Here is a 25,081-nt window from a genome sequence, read left to right on the forward strand (position 1 = left end):
AGTGCATAGTAAAATCACAAGTGAGCAGGCTGCTGATCTAAGGACTTTTTTCACTATTACACCTAGGTTTTTTTCTGATGCCATACAGAGAAGGGCATTAATTTGTGCACAAACATTCCTGCTTTTCATATAGAAAAACTCAGAATACTAACAGCTAGATGCATTCAGGATCCTGCAAAGGCATCACTTCACCCCAAGTGAAATGCAAGCATCATAGATTATAAGTGTCACATAAGTTGGGCACATCATCCAGGAGGCAAGTTTCATCATTTTCCTCATCAGCTTTATGAGTTGGTGGAGGAAGCCAGCCGGCTCCTGCAGTGGATAACTTGGAGCATTCACTAAGTTTTGACCCCAGTTCTTGGGAGGAGCTCCATCTCTTCCCCTCCAGGACAGAAGAAGGCCCTCACTCTTAATATTAAAGGGGGACCTAAACGTTAGAGACACGAAAACTCCTTGGTTAGGAATCAACCTATACTATTAACAGTATGTATCTGTTTTGGATGCTAGACAGTGATGCCTGAAGCAGCCAGACTCTGTGTCTAGTTGGCAATATGATTTCCTTGCTCATCTTGCTGACCAGAAAGGTGGCTAAGTAGCCGGTGTGGCCCCCTCAGCACGCCATGATGACCGGCTGTGGTAGGGTGTACAGCACCGAGTGACCAGGGCCACGTCCCACGTCCCTGCCTTGCCCCCAGCAGGTAGGTGGGCAGAGGCTGACACAAGGTGCTGCTCCCTGCCTTACCCTGCTCGTTCCTGTCCCTCTGTGCCCTCAGCAGCAGTGGCTCACAAGCCTTTGCAGGAAGCAGAGAGCTGTAACCCTTGTCCTGTGCAGTTTGCTTTTGACAGCTGTGACAGCCAGCAGAGCTTTGGCTTCAGAGGTAGCGTAATGATTAGTGTAACACGCAAATAATAATTTTGTTGTAACATCTGCCATTCTCTCAGGGTGAGGCTGTGTGTTTTACCCGTGGGCTGACAGTTGCTAGATGGATTTTGTTAGGTTCCCAGACACACCCTGGTGTGTCTGTATAATTGATGTACTTATTAAAATGGGAACAGAAAAACCTCTTCTGTTCCCAATACCAGATTTAATAATAAACTCTCATTTCAGTCTGTGAACAAGTCTTTTTTTACAATGCTGATCTCACACCTTTAGCTATTCTGGTCTGCAGTTACAAAAGTAGAAGATAATTTTTGTTGGCCATTGAAAATACAGAAGTGTTTTCCAATTTTTTTTTCTCTTTTTGCTGCTTTGTATGGCAGAAAAATGCTGAAAATATGCTCCCTTAAAACTTGCAGTTTCACCTTTTTTTTAAAAAAAACGCTCCAACAACCTAGCTTCTTGCACTAGATGGCAGTGTGGATGGTTCAATGGGAAACTTGTTTTATTTAGAAAAATCATAAGATTGATGATAGAAAGTATTCAACAAAAAAAAAATCATTTTCTAGTGATGGCAAAATTGCTTTTCGTTGTCCATCACACATTTGTGCTGGGGAAAAATGTGTATTCCAGGTCTGAAAAGCTTGTGTAGGAGGTGCCAATTTTCAGAGTTGCAAATTATTGCATTATTTTCCGTTTCATTTCTCCTCTTACATCTCAGAAGAGCTGAGGTCCTACTGAGCTGAGTGTTCATCTACACACTTCTAAAGATGCATTGCTGCTGTCCCTCAGACACAAACCTGGGGGGGGTATTCTGCTGAATGAAGAGTGACAATTACTAAATATTGAGAAGTATGCTAAAATGATTGGGTGTAATTACGGATTGTTGGTCAAGGGTTAGCAGTGGATGAATAGGTGTACCAAGTTGCACGTATCTTGAAGAAACTTTGTCAAATCATCAAAATCAAGCAATAATTAAGAAAAATACAGCATCCTTCTATACATGTGAAATACTAAACACAGTAGATAAACTTAGTTAAATAAGGATGTGTGTCCCATACCTGAGTGCCAATTGAGAGTAAAATCCTGGTGAATACCAGCAATTTTCTATTGAAATTCAGCAATGCTGCTTTTCACTGAAAGAAACTGAAGAGCAGACCTGAACTGAGACAAGGTATCTGAAGTTCTTCTTTGGCTAGATGGTCATGAACCTGTTGGATGCTGGAAAAAATATTGGTCCCTATTCTGAGCCATTTATGCCAAGGCATAGGTCTTTGAGTTGGTGGGGGTTGTGGTCTCACATTTTCCCTTTAGCAAGATCTGTTTGCCAGAAGACAGAAGGGGTTTCACCTGGAAAGAAAGTCTAGATAATCATTGGCAAATCCACTTGCATTTATTTTGAGTTAGGTAAAAAAGTTGCTATCTGGTTCAACTTAGCCCTTAGGTATAATTAGAAAAAGTACCATGCAGGCACCTCTGCAAAAACTTGTCTTAGATGTATAAAAGTGTATTTTCACCAAGTGTTTTGTGGCATATCCTTTTGCTTTCATACATAATGCAAATAAGAAATTAAAATTAGTGATTTGAGACCAGTTATCAGAAAGTTTTTAAGGTAAAGCTAATTATATTGTATGGTGAGAGAACTATGAAACTTTTATTTGCAAATAGGTATCCAATACCCAGATACTCTTACACTGAAGTGACAGCATCTTCCCATGGCTTGTGCAATCTATAGGAGATAAAAGTATAAAAGGTAAAATAATAATAATAATTGAAAAACGCCAGACAATCAACAGTAGGAATAAATCTTGGCTTGCACACATGCAGTGTTATATGTGTCTATATAACAAAACCTTTCCAATAAAAATGCATGTTGCTTTTTTAAAAATATTGAGAAGACAGCAAGCCTGTTTGGGAAGAGTAAAATTATTTAATTGATGTTCTTAATGTATTAAATATAAAATACATTTTTTTGGTTTAAATATGTTTAAATATTTTAAATATATTTAAATATGTTTAAATATTTTATATTTAAATTTTATATTTTACATTTCTATTTAATAAAAAAGATGTTTAGTGGCTAATGTTAACTAGAAATAAAAGGGTCAGAATGCTGAACTTAACAAGCTTAATTTTTGTATTTGCAGGATCCGTATTCTTTTCTTGTCTTATTCAGATGTCTGCTAGTTAACACATTGCATTATTCCTTAATATGAATAGAACTCAGTGTTTGTATAAGTTGTATGCTATTGGAATAAGTAATTATTCTCTATTGTCCATTGCTCTTTGTCTGTTATATATTAAGCTTCTTAATACAAAGTTTCTTAGGCAGAAATTGCTCTGTGGTAGAGGCAATTGGATACTCAGATGCAGATTACATTTCATTCAAGCAGAGAGAACAAATTGAGTGAGATTTACTTGCCCTCGCTAAATGATTGTAAGGGGCACTGCTGAGGATTGGTCTGCATTTCAGTGCCTTGAATGAAAATTTGCAGAATGCTGGTACTCTGTCACAGCTGTGTCCTCCTAGACAGTGATTTAAAATGTATCAGTGGGGAGACGTGGCAGGCAAAGAAGGAGCCCAGATGTTGTAAAGGAATTTCTTCTGCAATTGTTCTGCTTTGCCTGAGTAGCAAAGGCACAATTACTACCTGGACATGGAACTCTTATCTTGCTGCTCCAGGGAATCTTTGTGGTTGAAAAAGGGCCCTCTTCTAAGTACAAGATAACTAAAAACATAGACAAAGATTAGGCTCTTGCTGAAGAAGCACGTCTCATCTAAGCAGAGCTGGTGACTGCAGCCTCAGCTAACCTTTCTGATGGTTCTGCAGGCTGCTGGGCAGAGACTTGGTACTAGTCTGTGTTTCTGCTGGTACCAGCTTGATTTCTCACCCCTGCCTTAGCTCCCCTCTTAAACATGGCTCTGCCACAATTCACAGACATGTTGAAAGTTGCCTTCGTTCTACTAATAATACTGGACTTCCAGCCATTTAAATAATGTCACTTTTTGCTTAACTGTTAAACTAATTAATGTTGTGGTTTAAACAAGGACACAGTTCATTCAGCTGTCATCATGAGAAGATACTGTGTTATTTATTTTAAATGTCTAAGATTTGCTTAAATACAGAATAAACCAATCTCCAGCCTTATCTTGTTTTGGAATAGACAAAGAGGTGAGTACCACAACATATTATGAGGTCAGATTAGTATACATATATCTAAGTGTCCAGCTGTCCTTCTGAAATGAACGAGCAGTGACAAGTTTCAGAGCAAAAGTTAGGAAAGATATTCTGGGTAAGAGAATGCAGCTGGTTTGGTACCTGAACTGCACAACCTGTCCAAGTTAAAAAAAAATAAATATGGAGAAAAGATGCTTCAATTTTCATCTCATGGGAACCATCTGCTTTCTCAATCTGTCTTGTATTTAAAAAGGATAACAAAACTAGTGTGTATTACTTTTTCTCCTGTCCTTTTTTTTAAGCAAAAATAAATAAATAAAAATATACATACTTTCTGTTTTGTTTCTCTTTCATGATCTCCTCTACCAAGAGGAGTTATCGGCACTGTAGGCAGTACAAGGGAATATTTCTGGATGACCATTTCCCCAAACATACTTATTAAGAATTACTGCTTTTTATTTCACACTGTGTTACTAAACAAACAAATAAATAGAAAACTCCACCCCTCCTTCCATCTGGGAGTTACAAATGACCTTAAAAGTGAGCTAGCAGTGCCAGTGAAAAGACTGTGGTCTACCAAAGATAAGTGGAAATGTAGACATGCTATAATATAGAAGTTACAGAAAATTGAGTAATAACTGGTTTTTATTATACTGTAACCACTGGGCCGAATGTGCTTCAAGTCAAGAATATTTCTGTGAGTAAGAGACGAGGAATTTATTGACAGGAACAATTGTTAAATGCCTGTGCATTCACTAGGGGTAAAAGGAAGCTTGATTTGTGCAGCTGCATCATGCTGATAGGACATCTCTTGCAGAAGTGAAGCCTCTGTAGGAAAAGATTGGGTTATTGCAAAGAAAACTCTGCCCAGTACTCTCAGCACAGTTTTTTAGAAAATTATCTTGATTACATACTGGTTTAATTAGTTTGAACTGAGAGGAACATATAGTTTCCTGAAGAAGTAAACATAATGCTGGGAAATTAGATTTGTAGTCCTTTTATCTGTGGATCATTCACCATTTGTCAGTAAATAAGATTGATATTACTGCCAGGTTTTACACTGGCCTTTGTCAGTTCTGCACTCTGTGGTTTAAGTTGTGGTGAAAAACTTTTATTTTCCAGGTAGAGCAAAATAATAGATGTACCTTCTTATTTTATGTACTGAGTCTTGGACTACTTTATGGAAAATGGTCACACCTTGCAAAATGCTACAGGTATCTGCAGCTGAAAGGGTGGGTCATTGCTTTGAATGCTTTGGCCAGAGAGGTTCACCAAGCTTAGGAAGAGAGTAGCAAAATATAGAGTTTACAACTTTGACTTCTCTATCTGGGAGAAATTTTGTCTGAAATTCTGGTTTCACTTAATGAAGTTCAATCATTCCGTCAATTTTTTGGAAATTAAACCATTTTCAGAGTGGGTTACGCCCCAAGAAGCAGACCCATATGTATGAGGTCAGCCACAGTGCTCTTGTGTATTTACTGAAACAGCTGCTTATCAGTTGGCATGGGTCACTGCTTTCACATTTTTACCACTGATGCCTGGGAAAGTTGGGTGTTTGTGCATCCTGTGCTTGCCTATTTGTTAATATTCCCTGTGACATTATGCAGAATAGGGGGGAATAATAATACCTTGTGCTTGCAGTTAGTTTTCAGTTTATCAGCTCCCCATATCCCCTGGAATAAAGTTAAAGGAAATGTCTGGGCTGGAGGGCAGGATGGGGCAGCCCAGGCTTTTGTTTGGGGCATATGCACACTGCTTTTCGCAGGTCCCAGCACTGCAGGCTGGTCTGGGAAATAACTTGCTCAATTACTAAATTGGCAGTGCCAATGAAAAGACTGTGGGGTCTACTGTGGGTGTTTTTGCTGCTGTTTTCACTCCCTGAATGGCCCTGTGGCGAGATCAACCATCTTGCAGGAGCAAAGGCAGGCGCTGCAAATCAGTAGCAGCACAGACCAGAAGCTGTGTAGGAGCAGCCACCATTGCCTGTGAAACTTATTCCCTACATCTTGGGAGGCTTACAGATCTTGGTATTTGGGTCAAAATTCGGAGTCTTTTAGGAGTGTTAAAGTGTAGCAGGCTCACCTACCACGTTACTAGGTGCTTTAGTGGATTCCTGCCTTTTGCAAATCAAACGAGGTCCTTGCTATTCCATTAAATCTTGTTGTCAGCTGACTAGTCTCCATATTCACATAGAAGATGTTCCTGGTAAAAACAGCATGCCTCTTAGCTTGCACCATATTTCCCTATCCTGTTTTTCTTTGACTTGTGTTGGTTGGGAATATTAGGTAGTCTGCTTCAGTCCTGTGCTATGGGGGCCGGAGCTACAGTTCTGCCAAGAGCAGCAGTTTTTCCCTCTTTACACTTCTGTAGAGACTCAGAAATTTTCTGGCAAAAGTTTGTTAAAACTAGCACTAGGATGCCACAGGTCATTGTGATGCATTTTGATTTTGTAATATACATAAGTAACAGTCATTTAATCAACAGATCAGGCAAGACCAAGAACAGGACTGATTAGGACATAAAGAATAGACAATAAATAAATAAAATTAATAATAATCTCATCTGGGATTAGAGGTTGGTGTGAGAGAGTTGGCAGGAAATAATTAAAACACATTCACTGGGAGATTTGTTTATCTTTTATTCCTGTTACTTATTCCTCCTACTTTTCTCTAATGCAAATTTCCGCCCATGCTGTAACTGGTGCAAAACACAGCTGGCCCTGAGGGATAGTAAGAAGCATGATGTTTATTTCCCCCCACTACTCCCTTTAGTTATTGCTCTGTAGAGGTATGTGCTGCTATGCCCACTGATGATATTGGCATATTTGGGAATTAACTGTGTAGGTCCCAGGTGATTGGGAGCAGAAACCACATGCCTTGATACCAAAGCTGAAAATTAAAAAAAGGTAATTGCTTTATAGTGTCCCACAAACAGGTTTTAAGTGTTGTGGTTTGAATGTTAGAAGTGAATTCTTACTGTCATTAGTCACTGTTTGGATGCTGAAGGGGGAGATATGGTTAGCTTTTTAATGAAGCCATTTTCTGGAACCGTGAAACTTTGTTTAAAAACAAAAAAGCAAATTTGTTGTTTGAAAATGTGATCACCATTGGGGTACACTGGAATAACTTCTGTTCTTATTAAAGCCATCTTTTGTTCTGAAATAATCTGTTTTGGTATTCTGAAACCTGACTCTGGGGTGCTATTTTTCTTTCGGGTCAGGTTTTTCCGAGTTGTTTTATACACAGAACAGAGCTGTGCAGCTGCCACTCGGTGATACCATGCAGGATTGCAGTTGCATTGCAGAGAGTGTGTCCCATTTTTGGAGAGAGGATGGGATTCAGTAGCCCAACTGGATTTTGCTAAGATGAGCTCTATTCAGTATCAGCAGTTGGAATTGGCAAGATCAGTGCTTGTCAGTGCTGCAGAGAAAAGAGCTCAAGTATCTGTCGTGCTCATCATGAGTGATAATGCTTCTGAGCACAGTGGCTCGTCAAACATGCTTTCCTACAGTACTTTGCTCTGCCTGATGAATGGATGAAACTAATAATGTTTCTGAAGGACTGTCCAAGTATCTTCGAGCTGCTTGTTGTCTCTGATTTTACTCTGTCCTCCCTTCAGGAAGGGGCAAATGGAGTAACTTCAAATTTCTAACTACAAAACTCAGTCTGCAATAGTTATTTTTCCAGAACTAATGCCTTTAAAGATGTTCGCAGGTAGAAATTAATTACTTCTTTAGACAGCAGTTGTCTCCTTCATGAGTCAACTGTATCTTGCAGTATTTATCAACACTTTTTAATAAGAGGACATTTATATTTACAGATAATATTCATATGCATAGAGTAGCAGTGATTCCTAAGGGTTTTTTTTTAAAGTGTGTTATCATCATTGTTGCTTTGAATGCTATTTTGTTATTGCAGCAACATAAATACACACTAATCTCATGGGAGGGGCTGGCTGGTGTCTTCGCAGGTCTAGAGAGTGTAGGGAGTGATTTCTGCTGTTCTGTCCCACCTTGCCTCAAAAACCTGTGCGCTGCTGAGAATGAACAAAATGTTCTCTACACACTTGCATTCCTTCTGCCACTGTTCACTGCTGCCAAGTCAATAAAACAAAAGTGGAATTCTTTAAAGCTGTCCTTTTTTTTCTTCTTTTTTTTAAACCTTTAATACTTCTTTGTTTCTGAGCAAAGAGCTGCTGATGCCAAACATTATACCTGCTCAGGTTTTGCCTTCCACATTGCCTTCCTAATTGGCACTTTTGGCAATGTTTGTTTCTGCAGTTTTTTTTTTGAGCATAGCAGCTGCCTGTAAAATCTTTCAGGAGGGGAGGAGATGGAGTGGTGTGCACACACACAGCTGTGTTTATTTCCGTATGAGCTAAAAACTGCCCACTCCAAAATGCACAGCCATAAAGGGAGTACCACCAGAGCAGCAGTAGGTCACCTTATGGATGGAATCAGGGTTTTATGTGCCTCTCCTGCAACAAGGCCAGCTGCCTCGGGCTCTCAGCAGAGAGGTAAACACCATGAAGAGCACTGCATTTGTGGATGTCACTGAGCTGATGATGGTGGGAGGCACCTTGAAAACCTTGATTCATCTCTATAGCTCTTGTGTGAGAGGCAAAAATCTCATTAGTTTTGGACCAAGAAATCTTGCTGTTAAACAGTGATGCTAAGAAATTTGTTTCAACTTTTTTTTTATGCTACTCCTTTCCCTGCAACTGGGAGCAGACTAGATCACAGAGAGGGATGTTCACATATATGGCAGCTCTGGTAGTCTGTGCTGTAATCTGATTATCAGCAGTTCTCCAAGGAAACTTTGAAAGTCCTTTTCTGCTTCTGCAAGTCCTGCAATGAGCTCCCTAAGGAAAATGAAGTATCATTACTGCTGAAAATCTGCAGTCTACTTTTTGTGCTGCAGTGTCTGCCGCTAAGTTAACCCTTCCTATTTCTATCACACTTTTCCAAGAATGTATTCTGGTATCTGAGTTATAAAACAATAAAATAATCTTGATTTTGCTATGTTACTTCACAATATGTTAAGTTTCCATGTATTTATTTACAACAACAACAACCAAAAAAAGGCACCCACCACAAATTTTGGCATCAATATTTAGCTACCTAGTTATTATTCTAGAGCAACTGTTGATGTGTGATTTATGCACCAAAAAACAAACACCACAATTTTCTTAAAATCAGCTGAGAGTTTGTTCTAGTTAAGCAGAGAGATACATGCAAAGGTTTGAAGTCTTACACTGCTGCTATAAGACTTCAGTTAAGGATAAAATTTGCAGCCATCCCCTTCTTTATTCTCTCTAAGCTGCAAGCATGGTTCACAGTGTAGAAGTTGGTGTGACTTGACACATCAATTTGTGAGGTGCATGTTGCCCAGTAAATTATGATCAAGTTTTAGACATGTCCATGTTTAACATTTGCTTTCCTAATTTTGGTGGGAATTGAGACAATGTAAATCGAGTAAGTTTCCATAGGAGTTTTGTTGTTTAAGTGCCATTTAGCTTTCTTAAAATTGGCCCCTAAAGAACATGCCTTACTTGACAGCTGCTGATGAAAATAGTGCTTGTCTATGTGCCCTCAAAGGCTCATGTGCCTGAGCTATCATATGATTAATATAGCTACATTTATAAGGAAACTAACATTGGTTTTCACCCTTTAAGAACTTCATTTTGATGTGTGACCTAGCTAGTATTTTCCTTCTTTCAAATTTTCATAGCAATTATTTTTCAGTGTGATGGCAGCAGGTAAGAAGCATGCCAATGTCCTCAGATAACTCAAAATCATTTTCATTTGGGTTTGTGTTTCTTCCCCCAGTTATGAATGTGCTATAAAATAACTAATATATAGCAAAAATAAAGCATTTGACTTGTAATACTCCATTGCATACATAAATATAGTCTGCTTCTTAAATCATATTTTTGAAATAATAAGTCACATAGTGTTTATTTCACTTCTTAATGTTTGTCCTCTGCAAGCTTAGCATCATTTGCCTGTTTCTTCTCTTTTCACTTTACATTTTTCTGGTGAAGCAGATAATACTGTGTTGGAAATATTGTCTGGTTCACAAGCAAGTATTTTGTGCTGCCAGTTCTGTTGTGGTGGGGGAAAACTCAAGCAGTTTTTGTGCCTGTACTTATGTAAAATCGGATCACCTTCTCAACAAGGTGTTTCCCCAGCTTAAATGATTGCAGAGAGCTTCCCACCTTGATGGCAGCTTTCCTCCCTGAAAGAGGAAATGCTTTTATGAATAGGGAAATACAGAGTATTTCTAAATACTGTGCAATGTAATATCTTAAATCTATTATTTACCCCATTGCTTAATAGCAAAGGAGAATGCCCTTTGTGTAAGCATGTATATACAAGACATGTGATGGCATTTAGATGTAGTGAATGGAAAATTAACTGTTTATCTAAGGAGAATTTTGCCTGCTTACATGTTTTCAGCTTTTGAAACTTCATTGCAGGCTAACATCAGCACACAGCCTTCATTCTGTACATTTTCTTGGCAACATTTTGATTCTGGATGTACATTATTAGAAACAAGGGGCAAAACATGGATTAATAATTAGCAAAACATATGTCCACAGTCATTCAGTTGTAATCTCTCTGCTTGCTTTTGCTATTGTTTTGAGGAGAGGGGGGAAGAAGAGTTATTCAGTACAGCTGAGAAGAGTAAAAAGTAAATGCTAGTATTTCCTCATATGGTGACTGAATAGCTTTAGAAATTTAAGAAATTAAAACAAAGAGGAGGACTTGCAAAGGTCTTTAATTGTCTAGTGTGGTGCTGCTTTTTAATGGTTTTGGTTGTATATTGTCTTCCCTTGCAGTAAAAATATACAGAAGTGTAACAATTCCTATTGCTTAGGTAATGGACTGTTGCTCCAAGGAATAGGAGCAGATAAAATTATGTGCTCCAAGGAATGGGAGCAGATAAAATTAGCCCCAAATGAGGTACATAGATCCTTGGTGACAAAACAGTAAAAATAAGCAGCTCCTCCAAATAAGTAAGGTGGGGAAAAGGAACTTCAGCATATCTTAAGAAAAAAGCTAGGGGGGAGAACATCTGTTTTAAGAGTCCTCTTCTATAAGAACTTTCCTCAAGATTTTAAATCAGTAAAAGATTAGTTGTATTGTGGAAAAAGGTTATTTTTAGACTTTGTAAGGAAATTAGAATGGCTGCAGAAGGGACCCTTAAGTTCTACTCAGACTGAAAAAAACAGAACCTAGATCTTAAAAAAAATTTCCTTTTTATCTGACTGGGACTGCCCTTGTTCAAATTCAGCTGCTGTCTTCTGGAATGAGGGAGAAGGGGGACAGGTATAAATAACTTGTGTTTTTTCTGTTCTGTAGTTCTTGCAAGAAGATAGATGGATGTGCTTTTAAGCTCTGTATTGATTTGTTCGCTGTGGCTGTGTTTTTATCAGAAATTTGTGGGTACTGGAGCTGAGGAGAGCTCAAAGTATGGCCTACCTTTCTGGGGAAGCACCATGTGGATGGGGATAACCTGAACATGAAAAGTACCTCTCTGCTAGGACCTGTGTGGTATGGTTTCAGGAGGGCATTGATAACTGTGCAGCAGCTTATTCTGCTCTCAAGATAATAATACAAGTGAATATGAAAGCCATCCTTTTGTTACTAATAACATCTCAATTAGTTTTAGTTTTATGTACACCACATAGTTTCCTGCTTAGGACTTGCTTTCTGTGGAGAAACACATGAATCACACTGAAGATGCATTGTTTCAGTGACAGTCCTGCTGTGTTGCTTTTCAGAAGCTTAAGTTCTTGCGTTGCTTTTTTACCAGAATTTGGTTTGTTGTGCAAGATGCACTGCCATCTGTCTGTTTGCTCATATGGTGACTGATAAAAACATACCTTATTTTGCTATTTCTTTATTAACGTTCTGCTATCTAACAAAATATAAACTAAAAACACTAAAGGTAACATATTTATAGATCCCCATAGAAAGGTATCGTTTTTACAGATTATGGTGGACTCCACTGTCCACTGTCTTGGGGTTATTAAGTGGGTGAGTGTTTCAGATCCATACGCCATTTAGGGAATTACAGATTTGATTCTAACTTGGCACATGATGTAAGATATAGATGGCCGCTTGTTATTGTTTCAGTTCATGTCAGCGCTGAGATAGTTTTGGCTGACAGACAATGTGAATGAAGGCTGAGTTTACTTGGATGTGACTGGCAGAAATGAGAGTCAGCACTGCCAGCCTCGATGCTGCACATGGCAGTCATACCACACGTGTCCCAGCAGCGTGTCAGCCCCTCTGCTCCCTGGCACCCCGTGGCACAGCAGTGGTGTGCCTCATGCCACTTGCCAGATGCAGGGCTGTCTATTAGAATTTTCAGGGGAGAGACATAATTCACTGAGTCCTGGCTTCCTAAGGTGAAAAGTTCTTGTGCAGTAAGTTGATCATCACACTTTTGTCTGCACTGGACTCTCTTGCCACTGTACATCTGTTTGAAAAAGATGGGGAGCATGAGTATGAGAGGATGCTGTGAATAATTAATGCAAGTGTTAGTTCATTCTCTGACTGAGAAGGAGGAAGACAGGTTATGTGAACTCTATGCTGATTTCAATTACTTGGATTAAATTACAGAGTCCCAGAGCATTAGGAACAAGTTGTTTTAATGTTGATTTGACTAGGCTGCAGAGAGGAACATCCCCTGTGAGGACAAGTGCATTGCCCCAACTTGTGGTCCCCTCCTTTGGGTGGGTAAATTCTCTGCAGGTGTCCACATGTAGCAAAATGTTTTTGGCTGCATGCAGTGCAGAGGCTGAGTGACACTTGCCTGACAAGCTGACCTGTCTTTCTCTATGTGCTGTTGAGCAGCAAGAGTATGGAGATACCCAGCTACACTGGCTCTATCATGCTCTGTTGCAGCTGCTGCCAGATGGTCTCCAGCTGGTTCCCGCCAGCTCCAAATGACAGCGTTAGCATGGTTTGGTGACTCTGCATGCTCAGCAATGAGAGCCCATATGGCATGTGGTGGGTTGATTGGCAGGTCTTTGCTGCTGAGATATCTTGCCTCCCTCCTGCCAAGAGTGCAGGCTTGCAGTCCATAGGCCGTGGTGTGGACATATCGTGGCTTTGGAGGCAGGACCAGAGAAACTTCTCACCCCTGGAATGAATGTTGAATGCCTCACAAGAGGTGGTTTGTGCCTTAGCGAGGAGATAAAAATAATTGTGCACATGTGCTGGCTGCTTCTGAGGGATGCTGTGTGATGGAGTGGGAAGGGACAGCACCCTGGAGCATGTCTGGAGTGTGCTCCCTGGCCATGCTGAAGCTGGGGGGTTGTGGTCTCTATAGAAAAGTGGTGGTAACTAGGGTCCCCTTGTATTGCTGAAGGGCCACTTCAGTCAGGTTGAAGAGAAATGCCAATGGTAGTATTGAGGTTGTAAATACAGTCTAGCACTTGGGGACAGATGTTGGCAGTGTGGGCTGTAGACAGAGTCTAATGGAGAGTGACACCTTAAGTCCTCTCTTGTGAACTGTGGTAGATGAAAAGCAAGAGCCTGGTCCTTGCAATATTGTCTCCTTGCCCCTAAAATTTTCCACTTTCATTGTGGAAAAAGCCTATAATTTCTCTGTTCATGTAAGGTTGATACCACAGTCCACAGTACCTATACTAGTAGTTAAAAAAAGGAAGAGATAGCAGAATTTGGGCATTATTGTGGGGGAAAAGCAGCATTTAGGGCTATTTGGAGACAAAGCTGATCTGCTGGAGCTTTCTCAGGTAACGATACACCTTCAGCTGAAGTCAGAGCTACATGAGCAAATGCTGCTAGACAAAAGTATTTATCCTTGAACTTACCAACTGTTCCATATCGTTGCCCTTTTGTCATATCAGATTTATGGTTGGTCTGATTATGTATAGCATCTCAGACCTAAAATCAGAGGAAGAGACAGACTGATATTTGACTGTCTGCCTCTAAATATGTTTCTTGCTTGTGCCGTTATATATGCAATCTCACTGAAGACTAAGTACTTGGGTACTTTATAGAAGAGTTAGACTTGTCTATTTATGAAATTTTATGCCTTAAAATCCTCGCAGTTTGTCTTAGATGCAAAGTCTAAACAAGATCACAGTCCATTTCATAAACCGTTTGTAAACATCCTTGGTTGGTTTGTTCATTTCAGCCTTCAAGTTTATCTACCTGTAAATTCTCTTTGAATAAGAGAATTAATTTTAAATTATTTGGATCTGCATATGTGCTGTTCAACTCTTAATCTTTAAATATAGAGTGGAAAGGATGCTGTGTTTTGTCCTGCCCCATTGAGTGAACAGATGTAATGGACAGTTCGTACACATGCTGTGGAGAGGAAGGTAGAACCGCTTCTCGTCCCAGGCAGAGCAGTTCCAGGGTTGTCAGCTCTGGGAGGCCACAGGTGTACCGGTGCTGGGATGCATGTGTCATCCCCGGGATGCATTCTTTTTTCTGCCAACTTTTTGGAAGCCTTTTCATTTGTTATTCGTGTTGGATTTCAGTTTTTGTTAGAGCAGATGAAAATGCTGCTCAGCACATGTTTCATTTCCCTCCTGGAGACTGAACTACTTCAAGCCATGGAAGTTTCATCCCTCCTGCTTTTCCACAAGAAAAATATGGATAGCACAGTTGCATCCTTTGGGCTCCCTGTCACAGCTCCCTGTCACAGCATAACCCATAGCAATACCATAATGGTTTGAATTAATGCACTTTTAAGTGACTCATTATTCACTGGCATAAAGTGAAGGGAGTGTCCTCCACATCACCCATTAGGAATTTCAGGTATAAAAAAAAAGTTGTTTTTTCTACCATGGATTGCCTTTCTTTTTCTAGTTGATTTTTTTTCTCTCTAACATAAACAGAAATGAGTTTCTGAGTTGCTGCACCATGCAGTCTTCTGAAGGTGTTTTTTTTTTTCTTCTGTAATGTAATGTGATGACAACAATGTTGTCAGGAATGATTTCCAAAAGAGATGGGTGGTCTGAAAATGCTTGCAGGGTGTGGGGGGCCTTGCAGCACTGTGTGATGGGTGTCATCCAGACATACCTGTCTGTGTTTAGGCTCACTCATGAGTGAAGATCATGCTCTTGCACATCAGACAAGGACCACCAAGTCATCAGACTGTAGCCTAGTTCTGTATGGATAGGATGTCCTCCTTATTACAAGTGACAAAAGCATCCCAACTATGGTTCAGGTTCACAGAATCCATACAAAGATTTCCTTTTACTAACGAGTGGTGATCCTGTCAGTAAGAACATAGGGCTGCCGTAAGAGCTGCCACTTCTGGCTGGCAGTGAGTCTGCTGGACTTCTGACCACAGGTATGGTTACCAAAAGTCCACTAGGCTGACCTGATGTCTTTTGGGATGCTCTGGAGGGCTGTGTCCAACCTCTGGCCTGTGCTAGAGAAAGCTGCTTGTGCTTGCAGGTAAGTTCTGTTTTGTCTTAACTGCTTGACAAGAATTACTAGAGCTGAAGTTTGCCTTCCCACAAATTACCTAGATGTTAGAGCCAAGCTTGGTTACACTGAAAAATATTGAATGTACCTTACCCCATTTTGTACGATTGCTCTTGCAAACAACTTTTGTGTAAGATGCTGTTCATGACCAGGATCTTCCACATGTTGAGTAAACATGAAAGGGTTAAAAAGGGGCAAAGTAAAATGAGCTGGGGACTCTATTGCCTATGAGCTGGGAGAGAAGACTGTAGTTCATAAAATCACAAAGGGTGTGGTTTGAAGCTGAAAAAGCTAAATCTGAAAAAATCTGCACTGATTTTGACTAAGACCTGCAATGCAAGAATTTGGTGACAATAAAATATATGAAACATTAGTATAAAATAAGAAAAAAATGTTGTGGTGGGTATTTACAGTCTGGGACTTCTGTCTCACAAGGCAGCAGAAGCAGGTGGCATCAGCAGGGTCAGAAAGAGGCTAGTTAAATCCAGGCAATTTATGTGAATATTAAAATTACATGGTAAGGATGTACCTTTAAATATTCCCAATCCAATAATTGTTGATGCTGGGAGAATACAGAAGCATGGTTCAATCAGAAGACACTTGAACACTCCTTAAATAATATCTGCTGTTGCTACTATTCAAAACAAGACAGTCTGGATGGATCATTTGTCTGACCCTACAGAATGCTGGTTATGTTTGTTTCTGCTGGGTACTATTCTGAAATCCTTTTGTGTTGGTTTTTTTTTTAGTTTTTATATAGATGGGGTATCTCTATTCTATAACCTTCTTAAATTAACACACCTTTTCTCAGTGTTTACATACAGATGTACAAAACTATATAAACTTTCTATCAAGTTTTGAAAATTCTTTACAAATCCATTTCCTACTCTTTTGCTGTTTCTTTTTCCTTTCCCAGCAAGTCACTGATTGGCTTGTGTAGAACAGCTTCTCTTCTGGATCAGATTTCTCTTCTGGATCCTTCAGACACAACTGGGATAACTCCATGTGGAAAGGAAACTGAAACCCAGCAGCTGATGGTAGACCATTTCTGCTATTGCTAGCAAATGTGACAAAGCAGTACTTGCAGAAATTCAGAAAATTTGTGGGATATTTCGAATAGCCAGAAGGACCCAGTATCTTTGAAATATTTTCCCATATATCCATTTTCTGAGGCATTTTCTCTGCTGAAAGCTGCCCAGTGAAGCCCCATTCCTGTGCAGTGGGTAGGTGGCTCGGGATAGTGAAGCAGAAGCTTTATAGAAGCTCAGCTCAGGAGATGAGAAGACCATTTTCAAGTATGTAAAAGAAAACCGCTCAGACCCCTACATTACTGAAGGCTGTACATTTATTCTGTGCTTGCAGCAATAACAAGGAGGGCAGACAAGCTTAATGCAAGTCTGCTTAAGGCAGGGGCTGGGGGAGAAGACAATTGAGGGAATCCCCGTGAAACTCACTTACGTTTTTTCCAACGCAGCTTGACAACTGGAGCCTGGCATGGCATTAGCTCAGACTCTGGGGTTCAAAAGCAAGAAAGCTTAGAGTTGGGTCTGATATTTTGTTGTTGTTTTTGTCAGAAGGGAAGCATTAGCCCTGGGTAGGAGCACTCTGACTGTTCTTTTCTTCAGCTTGCTGACTCAGGTCCCAGAATTTCTGAGCCATCACTCTCTTCTTAACAGAGCTTAGCTCAGCTTTTGCCTGGAGCCCTGCTGTAAAGAAAGACCTTTTTTCAGACCACTGCCATAAGTGGAGGGAGTGATGAAGGCAGGCAGGTAAATTCATGCTGACCGTAGCCATATCTTTTTAATTAACTTGCTTGTTGAAAGGATTTACAAGGCTTCTTTTGCTCTCATCATACTGCAGATTCTGCAGAAAAAAAAACCAAACCAAACCAAAAAAACCCCCAACCGCATAGTGAGAGGTGACTTCTTTTGATTGACTGCTTAAATATTCTCCAAAATGAATTACCTGTCATACTGCATATAGTAAGAATAGTTTCTGTCTTGTGATGGAGAGACTGAACCACAACTGACTGCTGCCTGAGAGATGCTGCAGGAAACACTGGTCCCAGGGATTTTTAGTTCTGCATTTTAAGGTGGCCTAGCTACTGATTTATTTTGTTCAGTTAGTGAGACTTGAACAGCAACTTGCATAATTTTGCTTGTGATTTAGATGCAACATTATAAAGACATTGGCTCTAGAAAGTTTATGAATGGCTGAATTGTTACGTGATTAAATAATTAAGTGAAATTTAAAATCATTCACAGTTTACCTTTATCTCAATGTTGATCACTCTGTGTCTCACTTGAAAAAAAATCCTTATATGCCTGCATTCTTACTTGGTTTTTGCTTTTAATTCTAAAGTAGTATATATATTAAAAATATATATTTCTCCCTTTAAAATGTTGCCTTTCAGTTTATTGGCCACTCATTTTGATAAACATAAAGATAAGAAAAACACAACCAAGGTAGGAGTAAGATTGAAAAGAAAGTATCAGTGAGATACAGTCATTATCCCAGGATAGATACCAACCACAGCAACTCCCCACATACTTTCTCTTTTGCTGTTGTTGGCTTCAGACCTTGCTTCATTTAAATTGCACCTGGCATACTTAGTACACGTAGGTTGCAGACATTCCTGTTTGCTGTAGAAAAGCACAAGTTTGAAAAGTGCATGCCACTCTGGCTGAGCAGGAGAGATTCTCAGTGCCAATTTCTTCTTGCAGCTAGAGAAATTACCATCTATGTTTTCAGATAGGTTTTGCATGTATCTTGTCTCTTGTTTGCAAATTATATCAATGTCTTGCAGAATGAAACTGGGCAAGTTCTACTGCCAGGACGACCCACATGTGAGAGGGAAGTCTCAGGCAGAAGTCTCGTTGTGCTGATCTACAGCAGGAATGGAGCAGTACCAGTTCTTCTTGAGTATTGCATCTCATGGGTCGACTTGCACTGTCAAACCATTCTACCCTAGACCTATTTAATCACCACTTTGCACTTGCTGGATAGGATTGCAGAGCTGGTTTTTCTCCTGGAACCATTCCCTGACTACATCCATCTGAACAATTGGGAGCCCATACCTTTGGATCCTTCATAGTTCTGACCTACAGTGCTCCCACTTTTAATCCAGGTCTTAAACAACAGAATTGTATTGTCTGAACCACATTCACCCTGTGAGTGGTTCAAAATATGGTGCTGATCTGGACCTTCTTTGGAGTGGTTGATGTGACTGTTTGCTCTTAAGAGTCTGAGTGTGCCATGAGAAAAAAGTTACATATGCATCTATTTAGCCTAAAGCCTCCTTGCCTGGGAAGCCAGAATCTATTTCCTTGAATCCCACAAACCAGTGTGCACCCATCACCCTTTCCACATGTGACCTCAGCCCTGGACAGGAGGACTTTCAGGACTGCTTCTCTGGGTTAAGAGCTGAGTTATATTTCTCTTCTAATTACAGTGTTGCCGACATGCTGTTCTACAGCTGCTCTTAGACCAAATCTCAGCTGTTCTCTATCTTGAGTGTCTCCTGCAAACATCAGACTGAAGTGTGAGTCTGGATTTTCTGCAAGGTCTGTGCCTCTAGAGGCCCCTGCATTTCTGTAGTTCTGCTGTGTGGATGCCAGAACTGATCTATCCATACTCAGATACTTGCGGTGCTGAAACACCAGAATAGGTGTCAGTGACCTAGCAAAATGCAGCACAAAAAACGAGCAAGGTTCTTTTCCCTTGTGACTCGGACAGGATTAGGACATAGGCTTTATGTTCTGCCTAAAAAATTGCCATTCTGGAAAAACCTGTAAAAGCTGGGGTGTCGCGAATGTTTGTAGAAACTGAGGATCATGTGTGTTTAAGGTTTCTGCTATTGAACCTCAGGGCAGAAGAGAGTTTGAATATCTAATGCAAAACACTTTTAACAACTGCTTCATTGAGCAATAACTCTTCATACAGCTAGTCTCTGCTTGTTTTGCATTTGCCCTAGGATCTGTAAATCACAATATTCACAGGCAAGCATGGGTTGAGCATGTAAAAACACATAGGCAAAGAGTTGAAGACTTGGGAATGGAATATACAAGCTCCTCTACTAATTTTCTTGTGTAAGATGTCTCTGCTGGAGAATATGCTTTGCTGTAGAAGAGACTAAGTTTTCCTCCTCTCTGGTATTTTGCTGTGCCTCGCCCACATGAGAGACTTGTGTCCAAATACAGCTTCTGGGGTGTGTGCAGCTGGGGAATCACATGTGGCACCATTCTAAAAATGATCCATGTATGTGCTGGTGCAATTTCAGGAATTCAGTTCCCGATGTATGGCTCAAAGCACATTTTAGCAAAATTCCCTTCTTCCATGAGTTTGCTGACCTAGATTAGATTTTTTTCTGTAGTTGAAGAGCTGTTTAATAGACAGAATTTCAAGTCCTGCTACATGTTATATAAAACAAACAAAAAACAAAACAAAAAAATCTAAACCACCCTACTGTACCAAAAAATATAGGAATCAATTATTTTACTTAGCTGACAAATTATTAGATCCTATGTTTTCCTTTCTTTTTCTCATTTTCTTCTATCTGTTGGACTGAATTTGCTTCCTGAATTATTTTATTAATTGTCACTAAAGCTCAGAAGCAGCGAGTGAGTTTGCTCGAGGTACTTGAGCCTGCATAGCTTTGAAATTGGCAGAAGCATACTCACAAGGCCGTTTGTACCAGGTCAATTTCATCTCTTCAAGCCACAACAAAATTAAGATCTCAGACCCTGTTTAGATTTTCAGCCCTATTTTTATTAACTTTGTCTCAGTTCTCACCTGAATTACATTTGTTTCTTGCTATTGGGAAGCTCTCCTCATTGTGCCTGAGAATAGTGACTGTAACAGATTTTACTTTTAAGCCCATGATGAGGCACGCCACAGTCGGGCCTCATTTTTGTGGTTGATCCATTCATACTTGGGACTGCAGTGCACCTAAAAGAGATGTCTCCCCCCGCAGGATCCCCTCCCACCCATCTTCTGTACCCATCCCTGGGTGCATGCTCTGCTCTCAGGTCTCCCCTTGAAAGCAGGGAAGGGTACCTCTTGTTACAGTGCTACTGAGACAGCATAGAGCTATGCTGAACAATTTAGAAGTGGGTAAATAAATTCAGTTTCCTTTACCCTTGGTTGCAGTGATAGAGATTGATACCCTGCTAAGTGCAGCCTGCCCTGAGACAGTGGCTGTCCTGAGCTTCAGGACACATCCTGAACTTCACATGGAGGCTGACAATAATTTTTCAGTAAGCATTTACTGGGACTCAGTAAAAATTGCCTGTCTTCAGCTTAAAGGATAACTTTATATCCTTCAGCAAGCAGTGATGGGAGTGATGCTTTAAAATCTGTTTGAAAGAAAGTAGTTTATATTTTCCTAAAAGCTCACAGGTTTAAAACTTCTGCCCCAGCTGCAAACTCTGCCAGCAACATGTTTTTGTTTTGTTTTGGTTTTTTGTCATGCTTCATTGTTTCAGAAATTTTATAATTATCATTAGGCCAGGAATCTTGTGATGGGCCTCTATGCATCATGGCCTTTGTTGGATTTCTGCCTTACATTGCTGTTCATAGCCTTTCACTTATATCTTTATAGCAGCTTCATGCTCTGCCCTCCACTGAACAAGAGATGGCAAATGTCAGTGCATAAGGCAGAGCTAGGGGAGGAGGAATTGCAATGAAGCTCTTCTGCATGCTTGGAAAATTGATATCAGGACTGTACTAAAAATGAAGGTATTTGTGTTCTTGAAGGAAAAAGCAAAGCGGTATTAGCTTGTATGATGGAGCTCTGTCATAGAAGACAGCCAGTCTTCTCTATCAGTCAGTGTATCTCTGACTCAAATTCACATGGTGCCTGCGCTCATTAATTTCTTGATTTTCTTTTTCTTTGCTAATCTGCTTAGCTTTTAAATACTTTCCTGCACATACTATCAGAGCTAAATCAAATATAATTGGAAAAATGTGACTAGTTTCTTGAGGAGTTGTCAGCCCAAGTCAGATGGGGGTCAGCAAAGCAGCGTGTTCTTCATATGCCTAAGCTCCACCTATCTGAGTCAACAAAATAAAATGCTGTTTGGACTGCAGAAAACTCAAAGCAGACTCAGGAAGAGGCATCTCTGCAGCCCCAGATGAGTCAGATCTTCTGTCCTGAAGTAAGATCTGTGATCAGGCTGCCCCCTGCACTGAAGGTGGGCAGGGAAGAAGGAACAAGAGCCCTACTGCAGAGCCAACAATTCTGGCTTTGCCGAGTCAGCCAGCAAACCACAGAACTGCTGTTGGTTTGGCCTCTGCCTCTCATTTGGCTTCATTCTTGGCAGCCACCCACTCAAGAGGACAGTGCTCTTTTTCTGTACCTGCAGCATGAGCTTCAGGCAAATGCTTATTGGTTCAATCTGCCATGTGTGGATTGGAAGAAAACATAGCACCCAGAGAACCCATTGCTGCTGGAATTTGCAGTGGAGAGGTCTTGTAGCCAGCTGAGCACCATTCCTGACAGTGTCCGTGCCACCTCTGGTCCCCCCACCCTGCTGGCTTCCATACAGTAGCTGTTGGTGTCTAGGTTTGTCAGGCAGAGATGCCTGCTCTGGCTGCATCTCGGGGTTCTACCCTCACCTCCCAAGGGGGACATCTGAGCTCAGAAATTGCTCACTGGTACAGTGCTTCTGTAGGTGCTCTTCACCTAAAAAATTCTCTAACCCTGCCTTCACAAGATGTTGGGTAATATAAAATTTTATACACATGCCTGCAAATGAGGAATCTGCGGTGGTACAGGGGAGTTTAGAGACCATCTGCAAAAAAGCTGAGGGCAGGCCAGAAAATCAAAGGCCAATTTTAGATTCAGCTAATTACATCCTCACTGATGACAGATCTGGAGGTTGTCAGAGAGCCACAGTTCAGCTTCAGTCACTTGGACACCCTTGGGGTTTGTGATAAATAAGATGCTGATTTAAGATGAGCATGCTAGTGCTGGGTTGAAGTTTGCATTGAAGAGAGACTTTACTACTGCTTAATGTACCTAACTTCTTAAAACTACCTGTTTTTAACTGCTTTTTACTTGTTTGTTCCAGGTTGCATGTCTGGTTGGACTTGATGCATGGCATTTGCATGACACTAAACAGCCCAGCTGTGGATGTGTCACTGAGCAAACATGGCCTACCCAGCAAATACTAACGGCAGTGCTACAGGTAACCAAACGGGAACGCTTCCCCCTTTGGATTATTAATTAAAGAATTCTTACATTGTGCGAGCAGGAAAAGGAAGTAATGGCAGTTTAAATACTGAAAACCAGTTTCCTGGTGGATCACAGCCCATCTGTTCGGCCCCCATCCCCCACCTCAATAATCTTTTAAATATTTATAGTGTGCAAAGTAGTTTGGGAAGACTTAAGGGCTGGCACTCAGTCATTCAGCATGCAGTGTCCTCTGCTCTCAAGGACCTACAGGGGCTTACTCTAGGCTCTGGGAGGTCTAAGGCTTTGCTGCAGAATCATGTGGCTGTTACACTGAGTCTGTAATAATTTGTGAGATTAATCAACTCTTAATGCATCAAATCCCCAGCCCTTCCTGGTCAACCTTACTGATCAGTCTAATTTTTGTTGCTTGCTTCTCTGCAAAGCATAAAAACATTTCTCAAGCAATACCCTGAAGAGGTGTTCACTTTTTTGTTATTGTTAAGAACTTCCCGAACTGTCTGTTTTGGTTGTGTGATACTCTGTGATATGGATGCTTGGCATGTTCAAAGGTTGCTGAGGAGGGCTGGCATGTAAGGAGGGGGCAGAAATTGCAGAACAACTGATAACAACACAGCAGTGTTCCTCCTGCAGTTATGTCAATATTTTCCTCTTCTGATCACTGCACAAACATAGTATTAGCCCACTAAAGCTGAGGCTGTTACAGTAGGATTACACAGAAAATGCCAAGTACATGGCAGGAGCTTGTGAGTTGCTCACTGTGCTCACCGTACAATTATTCTAATTAGAGCATGGGATTAAAACATTTTGTGAGCAGGATATTAGAAATATGGAGTGTCACTATGTGCAGTTTATGCAAAACAAGAAGTGTTTTTTAAAAGCTAGTGAAAGTTGATTTAAGTCTTTGGAATTACTATTATCTGTTGATGATTTAAGGTTAAATTTACCAATGTTGTTAAATCTTGAGACTGCTGAAATAAGGTATTTCTGTTCCCTTCCCCCACCCCCTTTTTATATAATTGGAAGTATATTCTTTAAGATAGAAACCATATCCTTTTGTAACCTTTAGTAATCCTTTTGAGAAGGTGGACTGCAAAACCTCTGGTGTCTGACTTAACTGTAGCTATTTGCTGCCTAAACCTCCCATGTAACTTGACTTTTGTTTGTAATATGCCTTTAACTTAAGTCATGCAGAAAAATTTCCTCTGCTTACAAGGAAAGAAAAATTGTGCATGGAGTGTTACTGATTGCTTTACTAATCTTTTTTCTCCCTGCAGTAGAATTGTCTATTGAAAAAGTTGGTGGGCTGATGCGTAAGTTTAAAAGAAGCTAAATGCTTGTACTGTTACTGTAAGATGAAGTTTTAGTTTCAGGATTGTTATGCAAACAAGGCTTCTTGCAGGATAAAGCTGTTTGTTCCCTTATTCATAGAAAGACGCTGTAATAAATTACGAGTATTTAATTCAGAACTAAATTGGACAACATTTTGCAGATACTGTCAGGACTTGTTGGCTTTGCAAACCCTTGAGGCCGGTGTTCTAACATGCAGCTATGTACGCCCGTGTCTCCAAATCCTCAGCAGTTCACAATAGACAAAATATTGGGTGGCAAATACCTGTGATTTGTTGTGCTGCTGTGCTGCCTGGGAGAGAATGCCTTTGGATGAGCAGGAACTGATCTGGGCGTTGGAGGTACTGAAGCAAATTTCTTAATTGCATGGAGCTCTACGAGTGGAAAGACAAACTTCAGGGGTGGTGTTTTCTGCGCCCTCTGAATCAATCAGCAGCAGGAAAAAGAACTAGAAAGACTTGTTAGGGACTACTAAGCCGCATTTATGTTACTTGAATATTTTGGCAAGTCTGACCACATGTTCAGCTTCATTCAAGTATGAAGTGACTAAGAAGCAAGCAGTGGTTTGCTTTGGTTAACTCGAGAATGTGAGTACTTGCACTATCAAATAATTATGCCTATGTGCCATTTCGGTAATTTTTTTTCAGTGTACAAGCCTATATGGACTACTGCTGCTGCAGATGAAATCTGTAGAGGAATGCTTGAATTTGGAACTTGTTTCCAGGAAAAGATCTAGCTACTTTGCATTTGTATAGAGATTTTTTTTTAAAGAGATATTTATGGGAAGTAGATTTGCTGTAAATATTTTAGTGAGTGTGTATAGGAGATAAACTACAAAGCAAGGGATGACTTTATCATGAAAGCACCTATCATAAATTTCTTCGTCTCTTGCCTATCTCAGTAAAGACATTAACCATAAATGTGGTGAATAAATGACAGAGACTGTGATTTATGCTTCAGTACTGTTTGTCAATAGTTTTGTTTGCTGCTGACTTCAAAATTTT

General features: G+C 40.3%; 1 protein-coding gene across 5 annotated transcripts in view; it reads left to right on the plus strand.

Moving 5' to 3' along the window:
• Positions 1 to 25,081, plus strand: part of KANK1 (KN motif and ankyrin repeat domains 1) — a 129,979-nt gene that overhangs the window by 57,142 nt on the left and 47,756 nt on the right. For 3 of the 5 annotated variants that reach the window (XM_036403177.1, XM_054517911.1, XM_054517912.1), the window contains 2 exons: positions 16,452 to 16,572; positions 22,606 to 22,722. In XM_036403177.1, the coding sequence (XP_036259070.1) occupies positions 16,570 to 16,572; positions 22,606 to 22,722 (120 nt within the window). In that variant the 5' untranslated portion in view covers positions 16,452 to 16,569. The remainder of the gene's footprint in view (positions 1 to 16,451; positions 16,573 to 22,605; positions 22,723 to 25,081) is intronic. The other 2 variants (XM_054517913.1, XM_054517914.1) reach the window with 1 other exon arrangement.

This window comes from Molothrus ater, chromosome Z, assembly GCF_012460135.2.
Source record: "Molothrus ater isolate BHLD 08-10-18 breed brown headed cowbird chromosome Z, BPBGC_Mater_1.1, whole genome shotgun sequence".
In the NCBI taxonomy this organism is placed as follows: Eukaryota; Metazoa; Chordata; class Aves; order Passeriformes; family Icteridae; genus Molothrus; species Molothrus ater.